We start from the raw sequence: 16,009 nt of genomic DNA, 5'->3' as shown, positions 1-16,009 counted from the left end.
TAAGGGCATACGATACAGTTACGGGGGAAGGTAATGACGTTGCTAACGTAATTTGTTATTTTCTCGACGTCAAACTGTGACATATCGGGAAAAGATGCATTTTTCGACTGATTTTTATCATTCAAACTGATTTAATTTGAAAACGAGTTCATGGACCCCTATTTTTAAAAACGACATTTTGTTTCATTTTGCAGGGAGATTATGTGACCCAAGTTTTATAAAACTGTAAATAGAGGATTTTTTTTAATTGTGATAAACATGCAGTAAAAAATTACGTTTTTTCCTCAATTCATGAACATTTGATAAATATGAGTCATATGCATATTTTTTTAAGATAGTTAAAAAATACAGAAATTACCGATTATTTAACAAAAAACAATTTGTTTTTATCTTTTATAACAAAAAAGTTATGTCTTTCTTTCGAAAAAGGAAATTACGGCCACAAATCTGAATTTCGAGCAAATATACAAAATTTCGACCTCATTTTACTCAAAAAGTAGCACATGAAGGTATATTTTTTATTACATATTTGATTTAATCAGGTAAAAAGTAGCCTATATGCACTTGTAAATACAGGATCAAAACTGTATCGTATGCCCTTAAGAAACAAACTTGTTGTAGGCTGCGTTGTATTTATAAATGTGATGTATTATTTTTGTGACGTATTTGATTTTGTGATAGCGTAACAAAGTGGTCTATCACACGTATTACACTTATATGGTATATCATATCAGCATGTATTGAATACATCAAAATCCCACTGATACATGTACACACCAAGGTAACACGATAGATTTATCTGTTATCTATGGAACGCCGTAACTGCCTTATGGTACTTCATTCTTTATCATGATGAGCTTTTCCTCTATCATGATGAGCTTTTTCTTTATTATGATGAGCTTTTTCTTTATTATGATGAGCTTTTTCTCTATTATGATGAGCTTTTTCTCTATTACGTTGAGCTTTTTCTTTATTATGATGAGCTTTTTCTCTATTATGATGAGCTTTTTCTCTATTATGATGAGCTTTTTCTTTATTATGATGAGCTTTTCCCTTAATATGATGAGCTTTTTCTCTATTATTATGAGCTCTTTCTTTATTATGATGAGCTTTTTCTCCATTATGATGAGCTGTTAGAAAATGGGAAATTAAGAGAATTAAGATTAAACAAAGATAAAATCTCAATACCAGAAATGTTGAAAGTTCTTCGGAAAGTTGGCTTGCTCCAGGCGCGGGAAATATTTGATAACGAAAAAAAACCTCCTAATATTGTCAGCATGCTTTCAAAAGTCCATACCTGCCAACTGTAACTATTTTCGGGGGATTTCCCCAATAGAAGCTCCCAAAATGAGGCCAATAATAATCCCGCTGACTAACATGAAAAGGGGGGGGGGGCTCCAGTCATGCCCTTCATAATCACCAGGTTTTTTTTCCACGAAAAGGAGGGGCACACACCCTTTGATCCGCATATGGCCACAGACTTATTCAAAACTTAACAAAAGTTTAAAACACAGAAAAGAAATATTCAAATAATTGACAATTCTTATCTGCTTGATACTTCCTTTGGCAAACTAAACTCTCAACAAATCTTTTCATTGAGTATGTCACAAATCAGATATCTACCTTAAAAGTCCCAGGAGATGGACACTGTTTTGTTTTCTCTCTCTAAGTTTAATAAAAAAAATTGAGACTTGAGTTTGAGTAGTACATTTAGTCTGAGACTACTATAACACAGAGATTGGTCACTCTCAATTTCCCTATAAAACCGTACACAGTGTTAGAGTAGTCTCAGATTTAGTACTGTATACATTTTGTATACATTTGTATCTTGTATGCTCCCATATTGTCTAAAATTAGATTTTATTGGAAGATGGAATTATTATGATAACCCATGAGAATACCATGACTTTGAAAGGTATATACAGGGCAGGTTACTTGGAAGTATGTGGGCTACATCCTTTAAAATTCAAGCTGCAGCAATGGCCTGATCATAACATTTTCAATATACCAAATACTTTATCACTATATCACTTTCAGGTTTACATTTCAACCTATTTATCACTTTGGTTATATGACATCATAGTACCAAAATTGCACCTACATGTATTCAACAAAAAAAGCTGCAGAAATCTTTCAAGCTTTCTTTCACCATGTGAAGTTATATAATTATCATATTTCTAAAAAGAGCAAATTAAAAGCAAGATGTGGTATGATTGCCAATGAGACAACTGTCCACAAGAAACCAAAATAACACAGAAATTAGCAACTATAGGTCATCGTACAGCCTTCAACAATGAGAAAAACCGCATAGTCAGCTATAAAAGGCCCTGATATGACAATGTAAAACAAAAATTAATTTGTTACCAGCATCTTTTTCTATAAAAAAAAAAACTGACAATGTAGGTGCAATTTGGGTACTCTCATGTTAGCAACTTTACAACTACAAATTTATTTTTAGTACCAAAACAAAAAAAAGTTCAAACCTAAAGACAATAAAATGCTTCCCCATGCACAGCCTGATACAACAGCAGAACAGATGTATATTTAGCTTATAAAAAATACAATTTTTGTTTGTCAGATGAAATGAAGCATATTTTAATTTTTGACCTTCAAACTTCAATATGGACTAATTTGAAAACAGGTATAAGGTCAGTAATATTGTTTGCCTTAAATTATTGGAGAGTAAAGGCTTTTTCTCCTGGAGAATTATCCCAATTTGAAAAAAAAGGGCTTAAAATAATTCCCAAAAAGAAAACTTTTTTCCCAAACAGTGCAGTCTCATTGGTAATTGTGCATGAATACAAACTGAAAAACTCTCATTTAAACAATTTCTTGCCTAAAATACATATATGTCCACATTGTAGGGTCTATTTATGTATCATCACTGAAAAAATTGGGTATTATTTTAAAACAGGGTTTGACTCTTGAAAATTGATCTTTAAATTGAAGATTCAGTCAAATTCATGGTTTATCTTAAATTTCCCAATTTGATGAAAATGACGCATATTTTCCCAATAAAAAAGGGCAGAGGTAGTTTTGAAAAAAGCCAGCAATATCACTGTAGGTGATCAACCCAAACATTTCTATTCAGCAGCAGTCTCTAACTACATATATCCTTAATTTTATATGATAGTCCTACAAAAATATTGAAAATGTGTAGATTTTTTTCTTTCTAGCTTGTCTCATGTGAAAGCAGCACCTTTTTGGTCACTATTTATGTGTTGCGTCTAAATAAGAATTGTAACACTTTATAGTGACTGAACAGGTTAAACAAATACTTCTCAAGAAACAGAAAAAGAAGACAACTTGGAACAGCACCAGCCATGCCAGTATATGTATGAATAAAAACTCAGATCAAAATAGCATGGACAATATGATAGATATAGGTCCTTGTTAGGAAAGTTATCAATAATTCTGCAGATAATGCAATTTTAATATCAAGTGTTTTGTACATTTGCTGTTAAAATTTTCACACAATCAGTGAAACATTCAAAAAGGCTTTTAACTAAATTTTGATTACTGAAAGTTTCAAACAATGGCAAGTGTTTTGTTTACAAATAACTCATGTGTTTCTGTGAGAGAAAAAAAAAGTGCAATTTTTGGAATTAACTTGGAAAAAATCTTTTTGACGCGCACTGGCGCATACCAATTGTGAATATACTTACCAGATATATATTTTTTATTATGATACTATCAATAACACATCGTAGGAAAACATGTCCAAATTACAGATGAAATAATTAAACCACCCTTTTTTGTGTGCATCTCCTGCAAAATCAGTATTAGTTGAATCTATATATATATTTCTGTAATTCTATCGAAATTTATCCCTTTCCGAACCCATTGTATAAAAAAAATTAATCAACGTGTGGTTGCTGGTGATCTCAAAAGATCATTGGATGATTTAAAGGGTCATGAACTTTTTAGCTAACTGGATGAATCAAAATTTGATAGCAGGTGTTAATGAAATTGACAACTTCGTGCAATTTGAAAGGCACTCGAAGGGGATTTTCGGTTAACAAAAAAAGACAAGACAAAGACAAAATATTTTATTTCCTCAGACACGAACGTGTACAAGAGGTCAAAACATAATAAAGTATACATATAAATCGACAGCAGAGTAGTGTACGATAATAGCACGTGATTTTCATGACATTGAGACGTATATACATTTTATATATTACCTATTGAGTTTAAAGGATTACATATGTACAGAATTCTTTCTTATTTATCAGTGATTGTGAGTACATAAATATATATAAATGTATAAAAATTGCATCTACAAAAAATAAGTAATCTTTCTAAGGAAGGTACATACTTTCCTATACACCTTTATGTTGCAAAATGAGAGTAAACCGATCAATTTTTCCCTTGAGGGATATTGTAGGTAATAATTAGGTACAAGATTTTGTCTAAGAAGTGATATACTAGGATGTGAACAAACACACAAATAGTGATATTCGTCGCCAATATTTTGATTACATAGATGACATATCCTATTTTCTTTTAAAATATTTTTCCATCTTCCCGTTTCAATTGGGAATTTAAGATTTGAGCATCTAAATTTAGCCATATACAATCTATCAGTATTTCCCAATCGAAGTAGATAGGGTTCTAATTCAAATATACTTTTGAATTTACCATAGAATTCTCCTCTAGAAGAATTGTTAATTACAGAAAACCATTGTTGTATAAACTGATCAACAAGTTTTTGTTTGACAAGAGATTTCAATATATCTCTATGCATAGGTATTTGATCATTCCATATAAAAGTAAGACCACATTCATCAAGAATGGATTTAATGTACGTAACCCATTTAAAATGTGTGGGTTTACTCTGGTGAAGTTTTATCATAAGTCTATATAATGTATTAGATAATTTATTCTCACTTGAGAGCATATCATTCCAAAACATAACCATACGTAGCTTAATAGTAATATCAATGGGATAACGACCCAGTTCCCCGTAAACCATAAAATTTGGCGTACTTTTCCTCACGTGCAGAATATTTTTACAAAACTGCAAGTGCATCCGTTCCAATCCCTGCTTATTTTCAAATCCCCATACTTCACTAGAGTAAATCATTATAGGTAAGATAAGACAATCAAAAAGCTTAAGCTGTATATCTACGGGTATTGCAATATTTCTTATCTTTCTATATAGTGCATACAATGCTTTATTGGACTGTTCCAATAATTTCTTTCTAGCTGAACAAAAAGAGCCGTTATAATTAAATACAATACCCAGATAAGTATATGAGTCTAATACATCAATATTTTTACCATAGATTTCAAAATCTGCTTTAACCTTGAATTTCTTTTTGCTGAAAATTACAATTTTTGTTTTACTTGTATTAACTGTGAGTTTCCACTCATTACAATATTGCTCAAAAACTTTCAATGCATGTTGCAGATCCTCCTCTGACTCAGATAAAATAACTGTGTCATCTGCATATAATATTATAAATATTTTTACATAACATAATAAGGTTTCTTTGCATTTATCAGATATATTTTCAAGGTCTTTAACATCATTATCTAGTAAAAATTTCTCCAGATCATTCAAAAAGAGAGAAAACAGAAAGGGAGATAAATTCTCCCCTTGTTTCACTCCTATATTACAACTAAAAAATGCAGAAATATCCTTTCCCATTCTAATACATGTCTGGATATTCTGATACATATTATGTATAACTCTCAATATTTTGCCTTGAATATTATATTGTAGCATCTTTTGCCAAAGTCCAGCTCTCCAAACTGTATCAAATGCACTTTTGAAATCAATGAACGAGCAAAATAATTTTTTACCAAATGAAAAATATAGAGAAATAAGTGAATGTAAAATAAAAATATTATCCATAGTAGAAAACCCTTTTCTGAACCCAGCCTGTGCTCCTGTAATTAAGCCTATTTCATCTGACAATTTATTCAATCTGTTATTGAGCACAGCAGTAAATGTTTTACTTAGACATGAATTGAGAGTAATACCTCTGTAAGAATTCGGGTCAGATTTGGAACCCTTGTTCTTGAAAATTGGAACCATTATTCCTTTGGTCCAACATTCTGGTATGATACCTGTATCTAACACAATGTTAAATAACATTACATACACATTAATCATATCATCTAATGTACATTTAATATATTCATTTAATATATTATCATATCCAGCAGATTTATTATTCTTTAATTTTTTTACAGCACATTTTATTTCTTCTACTGTTATTGGAGAATTTAACAATTCTTCTATATCTGGTGGTAAATTATTAACATCAATATCTATATCAATTTCATCATGTACATTATTTTCATTCATGGATTTAAAATAATCATGTAATGTTTCTACAGATATTTCAGATTTCTGATCTTTATTTTTAACAAATTTATTCAAAATTTTCCAAAACTCTTTCCCTTGTTTTTTTGATGTATTTCTCAATTTTTGTTCAAAGTCAAATTGATAGTTTTTGTATGCTTGGTTTGTAACCATCTTGTATGATTTACTTGTCTCTAGTAGTTGTTTGCGTGTTACTTCATTTTTATGAATGTTATAACGTTTTCTGGCTTTATGAAATTTTTTTCTCGAAGTGAGACATTTATTTGTGTACCAGGGTTTTGAGTTCGGTTTCTTTCTTGATTTGTAGTGCGGTTTTGAAAGTGTCGCCTTTGCAGTATTTTGGAAAAGCTCATTTATTTCTCCGGTGATGTTGTCTATGTCTTGTTGAGTGCATGTATCACGTGTGTGTATGTTTTCAAGGTCATTCATTATATTGGTCAGCTGATCTTGACTATTGTGAAATGTATTTACAAATTCGTTTCTGTTATTGTCGTTCCACTTGATTGAAGGTGAGTTTTGTGATGTATCATGTGTAATTTCATCATGTGGTAATACTGATTTAAAAACAATGTGTATTGCATTGTGAACATCAGAAAAAAGTGGTACAAAATCAAGTATCTCAAATTCATATACTAAAGAAAATAATTTGGATGATAAAAGCAAATAATCAATAACACTGATATCTTTACAAGTAGTACGTCCAATACCTATATCAGAACCAAGTCTGGAGTTAGCTATATAAACATTGAGTTTTTTACACATATCCAACAGTTTATGACCATAATTATTAATATTGCAATGACACTCTGACATTCGAGATAACGGTATATTTTGAAGCTTCAATTGTTCATAATCTAACATGTATGACAAAATTTCATCATCACTTTCTAACTCAAAAATACCAATCAATGACTCATCAGGAACAATAAAATCATCTCGTGTTCCCGTTTTTGCATTAAAATCTCCAATAAGAGAGACATATGAATCAAATTTATCAGCAAATGTCATTAATTCAATTTCAATTTCTTCAAATGCATCAGTATTTGCATATTTAGAATTTTCCGGTGGTATATAAACAGCACCAAATAAAACATCTTTTTCACAGTTTAGTAGACATTTTTGGAATTTAAACCACTGTACATATTGACTTTCACTTTCAATAAAACTGATGAACTGTTTCAAAATATTTTTGTATATAATTACAATTCCACCTGACTTTTTAGTTGCACCCTTTCTATTCTTTGTTACATATGAAAAACCATCAGGAAGATCAATTATATCTAAATCATCTAATTTAGTTTCAACAAAAACTAATACATCATATGTTTGAAATATGTTTGAAAATTCAGTAAATTTTAGTTTAGACTGTAAACCACATACATTAAGATAATAAACATTCAGTCCAGATAAGTGTTTATTTTGATTCAATACAATATTGTTTCGTTTCCTTTGTCCTCTTGTACGCCTGTCCTAGTGTCCTGTGGTGTTCTGTGGTGGTATAGACTCTATAGGATTCATCGGCATGGTCCTGTTGTTGTTCCCAAGTACAGACATCGGAGTGTGTTGGTCAGATGGTGGCTGTTGAGGTCCATGATCAGATGGTGGTTGTCGGGGTCCTTGTTGATGTTGTTGGTTTATCTGAGGCACACATTGACGTGGATCGAAACGCCTTTTATTGATAAACAATTTATCCTCTACCAATACTGCTTCATGTCCCTTTTCACGAGCATCTTTCAGAATTGGTATAAGTTCACGCCTCCTTTCTATTATTTCTACTGGAAATTGTTCATGAACATAATATTGGGGTTTTTGTTTAAGTTCTTTTTTTGCTGCTTCCAAAACTCTATTTCTGTCTTTTCTCCTTTCAAACTTTGCAAGTATATTGCGTGGACCTCTGTCCTGTCTGGGCCTAAGCCTGTGCACAACATGAAAATTTATATCTTTACTTTCAAGTCCCAGTTCTGTTTTAATAAAGTTTTTTACTGTTTCTTCTGTGTTTTCTGTTGGATCATGATCATCATAAATGCCTTTAAATATAAGATTGTCTCTCATAGACCTTTTTTGCTGATCAATGATTTTTTCCTGTAGTTTATAATTTTCATCAGTTAATGTTATATTTTGTGTTTCAATTTCTTGTAGTTTTGAATGTAGACCACCAAGACCCTTGTCTAATGACACAATATTTGATGTTTGTGCTTTTAAATCAGTTTTGATGCCACAAATTTCACTGTCCAGCTTATTACAATGTTCTTCCATATCTACTAGCCTTGATAGTATATCTTCCAAAATGTCAAGTTTTTGCAATTTTTCTCTAACTTCATGCATAAACATTACTAAATCAGGATGAGGTGGAGTTGATATAGGGTGCATCATAGGGATTGGCACTGACGGTGTCTGATGTCCCATCTGAGCTGGTGTTGTATGTGGGGCTTGCAAGTGATATGGGGTGAATGCATAGCCATTGTCTGCTCCATAAAGAATTTGTCTAGATGTGGAAATTACATTACTAGATAGCGGAGTATCATTTAAGTTCGGTGTTGAATATTGATTATTACATGCTTGCATTAGTGTTGGAGGTAAGGAGTACTGTTTTGAACCTGAGTCGTTCAGGTCGGCCATCTTGTTTGGTTTGTTTGGGGACGGAGTATCTGTTGTTTTTCGTTTATTATGATTCATACCAGATAAAGTTCTTCATAATATAGTTGGATCATTAGTTCGATCAATGTTTCACACAAAATAACTGTTCATTGTGTTACAACACCACTTATAACTTCTTTATATTACTTTTAGTCTCTACACAATATTTCACAACTCCTACCCCTGCCGCCATCTTTATTTATATCAAAAAATTATATATTATAAAAAGAAAATGTTTTTTTAATCATTAGAGAAACAGATTCTTACATAATTACTCGTGGATTATCGGATTTATCCAATCTCGATAGTTAAATTATAAATTTTAAAGTCCTCGCCGCGCGGCTCGGACTTTAAAATTGATAATTTAACTATCTCGATTGGATAAATCCGATAATCCACTGGTATCAATGTAAGAATCTATATATATACAAGATGAGTAATAATCAATGTAAATTATATAAAATATGGTAATTTTTTTTAAGAAAAACCAAAAGTTTTGGTAAAAACCACCCCAGAATGTTGTACCATAACCCCAAAATCATTTCTAATCTTCCTTTTGAGTATTGAACCTTCTAGCACAATTTCATAGAGATCCATTCACTTATACCAGAGACATATATACACATGTGTATATATGTCTCTGCTTATACTAAAGTTATTGTCTGGAAACCAAATGTGTCTTCTTGAAAACAACTATGACATTATCAAGCATTACTCGAAAGCTATTGTATATTTCCCATTTTCATTCTCAATTTTATTTTGCTGTCATATAATAAAAACTTGAAAAGTAAGCTAGCAAAAAAAATATATGCAAGAAATGACATAAAACTGACACTGAATTAGTACATGAAATTGATGTAGAACCCAAAAACTGAAAATGATCAGGAATATAAATGTTTTTTTTGTTTGAGTCGGATTTTTTTTTATCAAAGCCATTCTGACAATGCTATCAATATAAATCATTTGGTCAAAATCTAACACTAGTATTAAGGTTCATTGTAACAAATTGACAAATACATGTACGACCGTATTTTCACCTAAAAAACTAATGTGTACAGACTTACCTGTGCGGTTTGGGATGTTTTAAATGTTTTAGATATATAAAAGATAAATTTATTTTGCATGTCTGAAAGATAAAATCGTTTTTGGTGAAGATCTGAAAAAAAAAATGTTTGTCCTCTGCCTGAACAGATATTTTTTTCATCAATTTGGAAATTGAATATTTTTTAATAAGAAAAAAAAAGTACCATACCTATACGGGGCGCCGAATGGGACTCTTGTGGTTTTGTACTCAAAATTCAATTTTGTACGGACAAAGGTGACTTTTGTTCAACAAAAATGAGTTCAGTTTAACAAAATTTGTATCATACTACAAATTTGAAATTTTGTCATACAAAATTATCTATCAGCGGACAAAAGTCACTTTTGTCATGACAAAATTCATTTTTGTTACACAGACTTGACTTTTGTTACCTAATTTGAAAACAGAGCGACAAAAGTCAATTTTGTATTTAAATTAGTTTAGTTTGGTTTCTGTGAACTAATTTGCATACAAAATCGACTTTTGTTACACAAAATTGACTTTTGTTACACAAAATTGACTTTTGTGAGACAAAATTGACTTTTGTGAGACAAAATTGACAAAATTGACTTTTGTCTCAACAAAATTGACAAAATTGATTTTTGTCTCAACAAAATTGACAAAATTGAATTTTGTCTCAACAAAATTATAAAAATTGAATTTTGTCTCAACAAAATTGACAAAATTGAATTTTGTCTCAAAAAAATTAACAAAATTGAATTTTGTCTCAACAAAATTGACAAAATTGAATTTTGTCTCAACAAAATTAATAAAATTGAATTTTGTCTCAACAAAATTGATTTTTGTCTCACGAAAGTCAATTTTGTCTCACGAAAGTCAATTTTGTCTCATAAAAGTCAATTTTGTCAATTTTATTGTTACAAAATTGAATTTTGTCATCACAAAAATGAATTTTGTCTCAACAAAATTGACTTTTGTCTCAACAAAATTGACAAAATTGACTTTTGTCTCAACAAAATTGACAAAATTGACTTTTGTCTCAACAAAATTAACAAAATTGACTTTTGTCTCAACAAAAATGACAAAATTGACTTTTGTCTCAACAAAAATGACAAAATTGAATTTTGTCTCAACAAAAATGACAAAATTGAATTTTGTCTCAACAAAAATGACAAAATTGAATTTTGTCTCAACAAAAATGACAAAATTGAATTTTGTCTCAACAAAAATGACAAAATTGAATTTTGTCACAACAAAAATGACAAAATTGATTTTTGTCTCACAAAAGTCAATTTTGTCTCACAAAAGTCAATTTTGTCTCACAAAAGTCAATTTTGTCTCACAAAAGTCAATTTTGTCTCACAAAAGTCAATTTTGTCTCACAAAAGTCAATTTTGTCTCACAAAAGTTAATTTTGTTTCACAAAAGTCAATTTTGTCTCACAAAATTGAATCTTACCGTACACAATTGACTTTTGTGATTTAATTTCCATATCAGGTAACAAAAGTCAATTTTGTATGCAAATATGTTTATATTTGCATACCTTTAAGACAAAATTGACTTTTGTCATGACAAATATGAATTTTGTCTACAAAAATGAATTTTGTCATGACAAAAATGAATTTTGTCTACACAAATGAATTTTGTCATCACAAAATTGAAGTTCTCACAAAACAAGTCTGTAGCACATAGTTTTGTAAGACAAAAATGATTTTGTTATGACAGAATTGAATTTTGTACAAAACCACAAGAGTCCCATTCGGCGCCCCGTAACCTACTCCTGCCTTTTGAAACATTGAAACATTTATCATTTCCTAAACATTTTCAATTTGCACTTTTTATTTTATTTAAGACAAAAACTATATGCTAATGTAGCCTAGAACATTCGTCCTGAACATGCATGAAATATTTGCCATTGGACGTTAAGCAGCCAACAACCAATCAATATATATAGGACATTGTCTTGGTATAAAGCTGACATTTAAGGTAGAGCCTTCCTCATATTATAGCACAAGGTCAGGTTTTTCTCGGACTTTTTATTGACGTCTTTGCACTAAATTCATTGGATGTTTGATATGTACTGATTTATAATTAATCTTGATGAAGTTTAAGTCCAATCAACTTGAAACTTAGTAAGCATGTTTCCTCTGATATGATCTTTCTAATTTAAATGCCAAATTAGATATTTTATCCCATTTTCACGGTCCATTGAATATAGAAAATGGTAATGCGGATTGGGCATCCGTGTGCTAAGAATACATTCTTGTTTGTATATAAATTAGGCCGTTAGTTTTCTCGTCTGAATTGTTTTACTTGGTAATTTTGAGGCCTTTTATAGCGGACTATGCGGTATTATGTTTGCTTATTGTTGAAGACCGTGATGTGACATATAGTTGTTAATTTCAGTGTCATTTGGTCTCTTGTTGAGAGTTGCCTCATTGGAAATCATCAAACACTTTCTTTTGATATATAGGTGTACCAGATGAGTTCTATGATGGATTAACAAAACCAAGACTAAAATGGGGAGGGGGAGTGGAACAGGCCAAACAATTATAGACAATGATCATTTATAACATTGTTATTGTACGCAAAAAAATAAGGACAGTTCAATCAGGCTTGTGCAGAAAGGATTTCAACACAATTCACGAAATCATTGATGCCAAAGTTGGTACCTGCCCTATTAAAATCTGCTCTAGTTATTCGTTAGTCGATAATGATTACCTCCCTTGGACTGAAAGAGCATGGTGAAAATGCTCCGATAAAAAGTTCATTTTCCTGCAAGAAGGGACCATTGAATACGTCGTTTCCGAGATGTTGGAACTCTTCTATCGTAAGATAAGAAACGGTATGTCGATCACGTGACAACGTCAAAATTTAGGGCACTTTTAGTTCAACAGCGGTAAATTTTCAAAACAATGGGTAGGGCCAAGAAAGCCGACGGAAAAAGAAATTTATGTTGTGTTGTTCCCGGTTGTAAATCGGATACTAGAAAGAACACTGACAAACACGAGTTTATGAAGAATGTGGAGTTTTATCCTTTCCCAACAAAGATAAAAAAAAAATGCTCAGTTGAGGAGAAAGTGGTTAAAAATTATTGATAGACCAGCTGATTATGACCCCCCTGCGTGGCACCGTGTTTGTAGTAGACATTTCGTTGGTGGAAGAATGACTGCACAAAACAATATTCCAGAATTATTCCATAAAAATAATTATCAGAAAGACCAGAGAGCTCTATTAAAAAGAGACAAATACTTGCAGCTATTAAACCAAGCCAAAGAAAAAGAGAATTGAAATTCCAAAACAAAGTTATGATGTGTTGAAAATTTAATCAGTATCTTTATATGTACAAAAATTCAACAAAAGAAGAAAAGGAGTGACTTACAAAATATATTTTAAAGACAAAAAAGCATGCAAAAATTAGATTTAACTTGGGCATATTACATGTATTAATATTATACATTTTGTACTTTTTTTTAAATTGTAGTGAATCCTAATACTGTGTAAAAGTCTCTGATTTAACTTGCTTATATTTTTTTTACAAATATATAAGCAAGAATGCTAATGTGTAAAGCATAATAGTTTTGCATCTTATCCCACTGTTGTGCATTTTTGAGCTACACGTATAAATGTAAACAAAGGGTACAATGCACCAACACTCATTGGTGGCAAATTGATGGTCAAAAAATAAAATTTAATTCTGACTCTTAAACCATTGAAAAGATTAAACTGGTCCCTACTATTCTAGCTGTGAAAAAGCTTTCCTGGTTGTCTTATCCAATCATGTTACAGTGTGTGCAGTTTTGTAATCTTAGAATTGGTAGAAAATTGCTTTAAAAACATAATTTTTATGAGAATTTTCTATTATATTTAACAGATATTCCAAATGAAACAACTGATGTTATATGGATAGATGAGAAAGAGAACCAGCCATCAGTATTTACACAGGAGGATATTGCAAAAAATGTCTATCAAAGAAGTTGAAAGTGAAACTGTTAAAGGAAATTATCATTCTTGTATTTATAATAAAAACCAAAAATTAACTTTATGGAGTATGATGGCATGGAAAAAATAGAGAATACAGAAGTAAAATCATCAAAATGAGTATTATTGAAGTGCATGTGTCAGTTTGAATAGTTTGAAAATAAAAAATGCCACAGTATGTGTACATTCAATAACACTACACAAAAGGTACATGTAACAGATGTATAAACTTGTGTATTCTACAACCAATCTGCAATAAAATATTTGTAAACCTACATTTGGGTACTCAATAAACACATTTAATAGAGTTGACATTTGATCGTTTTTATTCTTTATTTCTTTAATTATTTTTTCTACAAATAAGTTTTATATTTTTATACATACTTTTTTTTTTTTATAGATATCATAGATGTTCCAGAGGATCACAGCTACAGTTTTAGTACAACAACTATAAAACACAAAAGTTTTCCAACCTATCGTGACATTGGGATTCAAACAGACGTTGACAATGAATTTATTGAGCAACTAGAAACAAAATAAAAAAAGGCTAATGAGAATTTAAAAGACAGTGCATTTTTACTACGAGACAGGTTTATGAAAAAAGTTTTACGTGATGACAAAAGTATTTGTTTTTTTACTGGTTTCCCTAGTCTTCATATGTTTAATGGAATTTTTCAAATATTAGACAGTTATGAAACAAATATAAAATACTGGAATGGACCAGACAGTATAAATGAAAAAAAATATGAAGAAAGAGAACATTTAAAACCAGGTCCTAAAAGAAAGCTGTCTAGATACCATGAATATACAGTTACTATGATAAGGATCCGGCAAGCTCTACCAGAAAAATTGTTGGCAGATATATTTGGTGTTTCAATTAGTAGAATATCTCAAATATTTACAACATGGATATATTATATGAAGTCTATATTAAAAGATCTAGTAGTATGGCCATCCAAAGCTTTAATTAAAAAGCATATGCCTGCATCATTTAAGAAATTATATCCAAATACCACAGCTGTAATTGATTGTACAGAATTGTTTATACAAAGGCCAAGGAATCCAACAACTCAAGCTACAACATTCAGTACTTACAAGTCCCATAACACGTATAAATGCTTAGTCAGCATAACTCCAAATGGTAATTTTAATTATATTTCGGATCTTTATGGAGGCAACACATCTGATAGATATATTACTGAACATTCTGGGTTTCTTGATTTAGTATCAGCAGGATATGAAATTATGGCTGACCGCGGATTCAGGATAAGAGACCTTCTTCTTGAGAGAAGGGTTTATTTAACTATGCCCCCTTTTACTAGAAAATGTTCATGGGGAAAGGAAAACGTTTGACGGCCTATGAAATAAGGAAAACCAGAAAAATTGCTAACGTAAGAATATATGTTGAACAAGCAATACAGAGAATGAAGAAATTCAAAATGTTGTCTCAGATTCTACTATGGACACAAAAACCACTTGTTTATCCCATGATGATAGTGGCTGGATTTATTTGCAATTTGATGAAACCGTTAGCTAATAAATGATCAAACAGTAGATAATATGTACATGTAGTTGTCTCATTTGCAATCACACGACACCTTGATTTTGTAATTTTAAAGAATTTGGCCCCTTAACCCTTCAGGTCTGTTTAATTATCCTGGTTTAAATGCCCCTCAAAAAGATTGACTCCTTGAGTTGGTGAGGTCTAGGGTGCTAATTACCCTAGCCAGATCAAACCAGACTTTAAAATTAGTATTTGCTGCTTCCCTGGTAGACACACAGTATTAATGAGTAGAGCAAAGATTGGTGACCTGAATCAGAATAATGTGTCTGGGTAAGGTGAAATGTCTTTCAGCAGACAATTACCTTTTGAGTGTTGGCTAACACAAAACAGAATTATTATTTGTATACATTACATTAACTATTTCTTGTCTGGAATATGCATAATAATTGCCACTGGACAATTCTGGAAGTATTAAAGCAGTCATCTTTCATATATCAAAAAGATTGATAAA

General features: G+C 31.0%; 1 protein-coding gene across 1 annotated transcript; it reads left to right on the top strand.

Moving 5' to 3' along the window:
• The first annotated feature begins 14,651 nt into the window (after positions 1-14,651).
• LOC134722133 (uncharacterized) lies at positions 14,652-15,347 on the top strand. Its single transcript, XM_063585726.1, has one exon. It carries the CDS (start codon positions 14,652-14,654, stop codon positions 15,345-15,347), a length of 696 nt encoding a protein of 231 aa, XP_063441796.1.
• The last annotated feature ends 662 nt before the right edge of the window (positions 15,348-16,009 follow it).

The sequence above is a fragment of the Mytilus trossulus genome, chromosome 1 (genome assembly GCF_036588685.1).
Source record: "Mytilus trossulus isolate FHL-02 chromosome 1, PNRI_Mtr1.1.1.hap1, whole genome shotgun sequence".
Taxonomy (NCBI): Eukaryota; Metazoa; Mollusca; class Bivalvia; order Mytilida; family Mytilidae; genus Mytilus; species Mytilus trossulus.
This window is presented reverse-complemented; position numbering and strand designations above follow the sequence as displayed.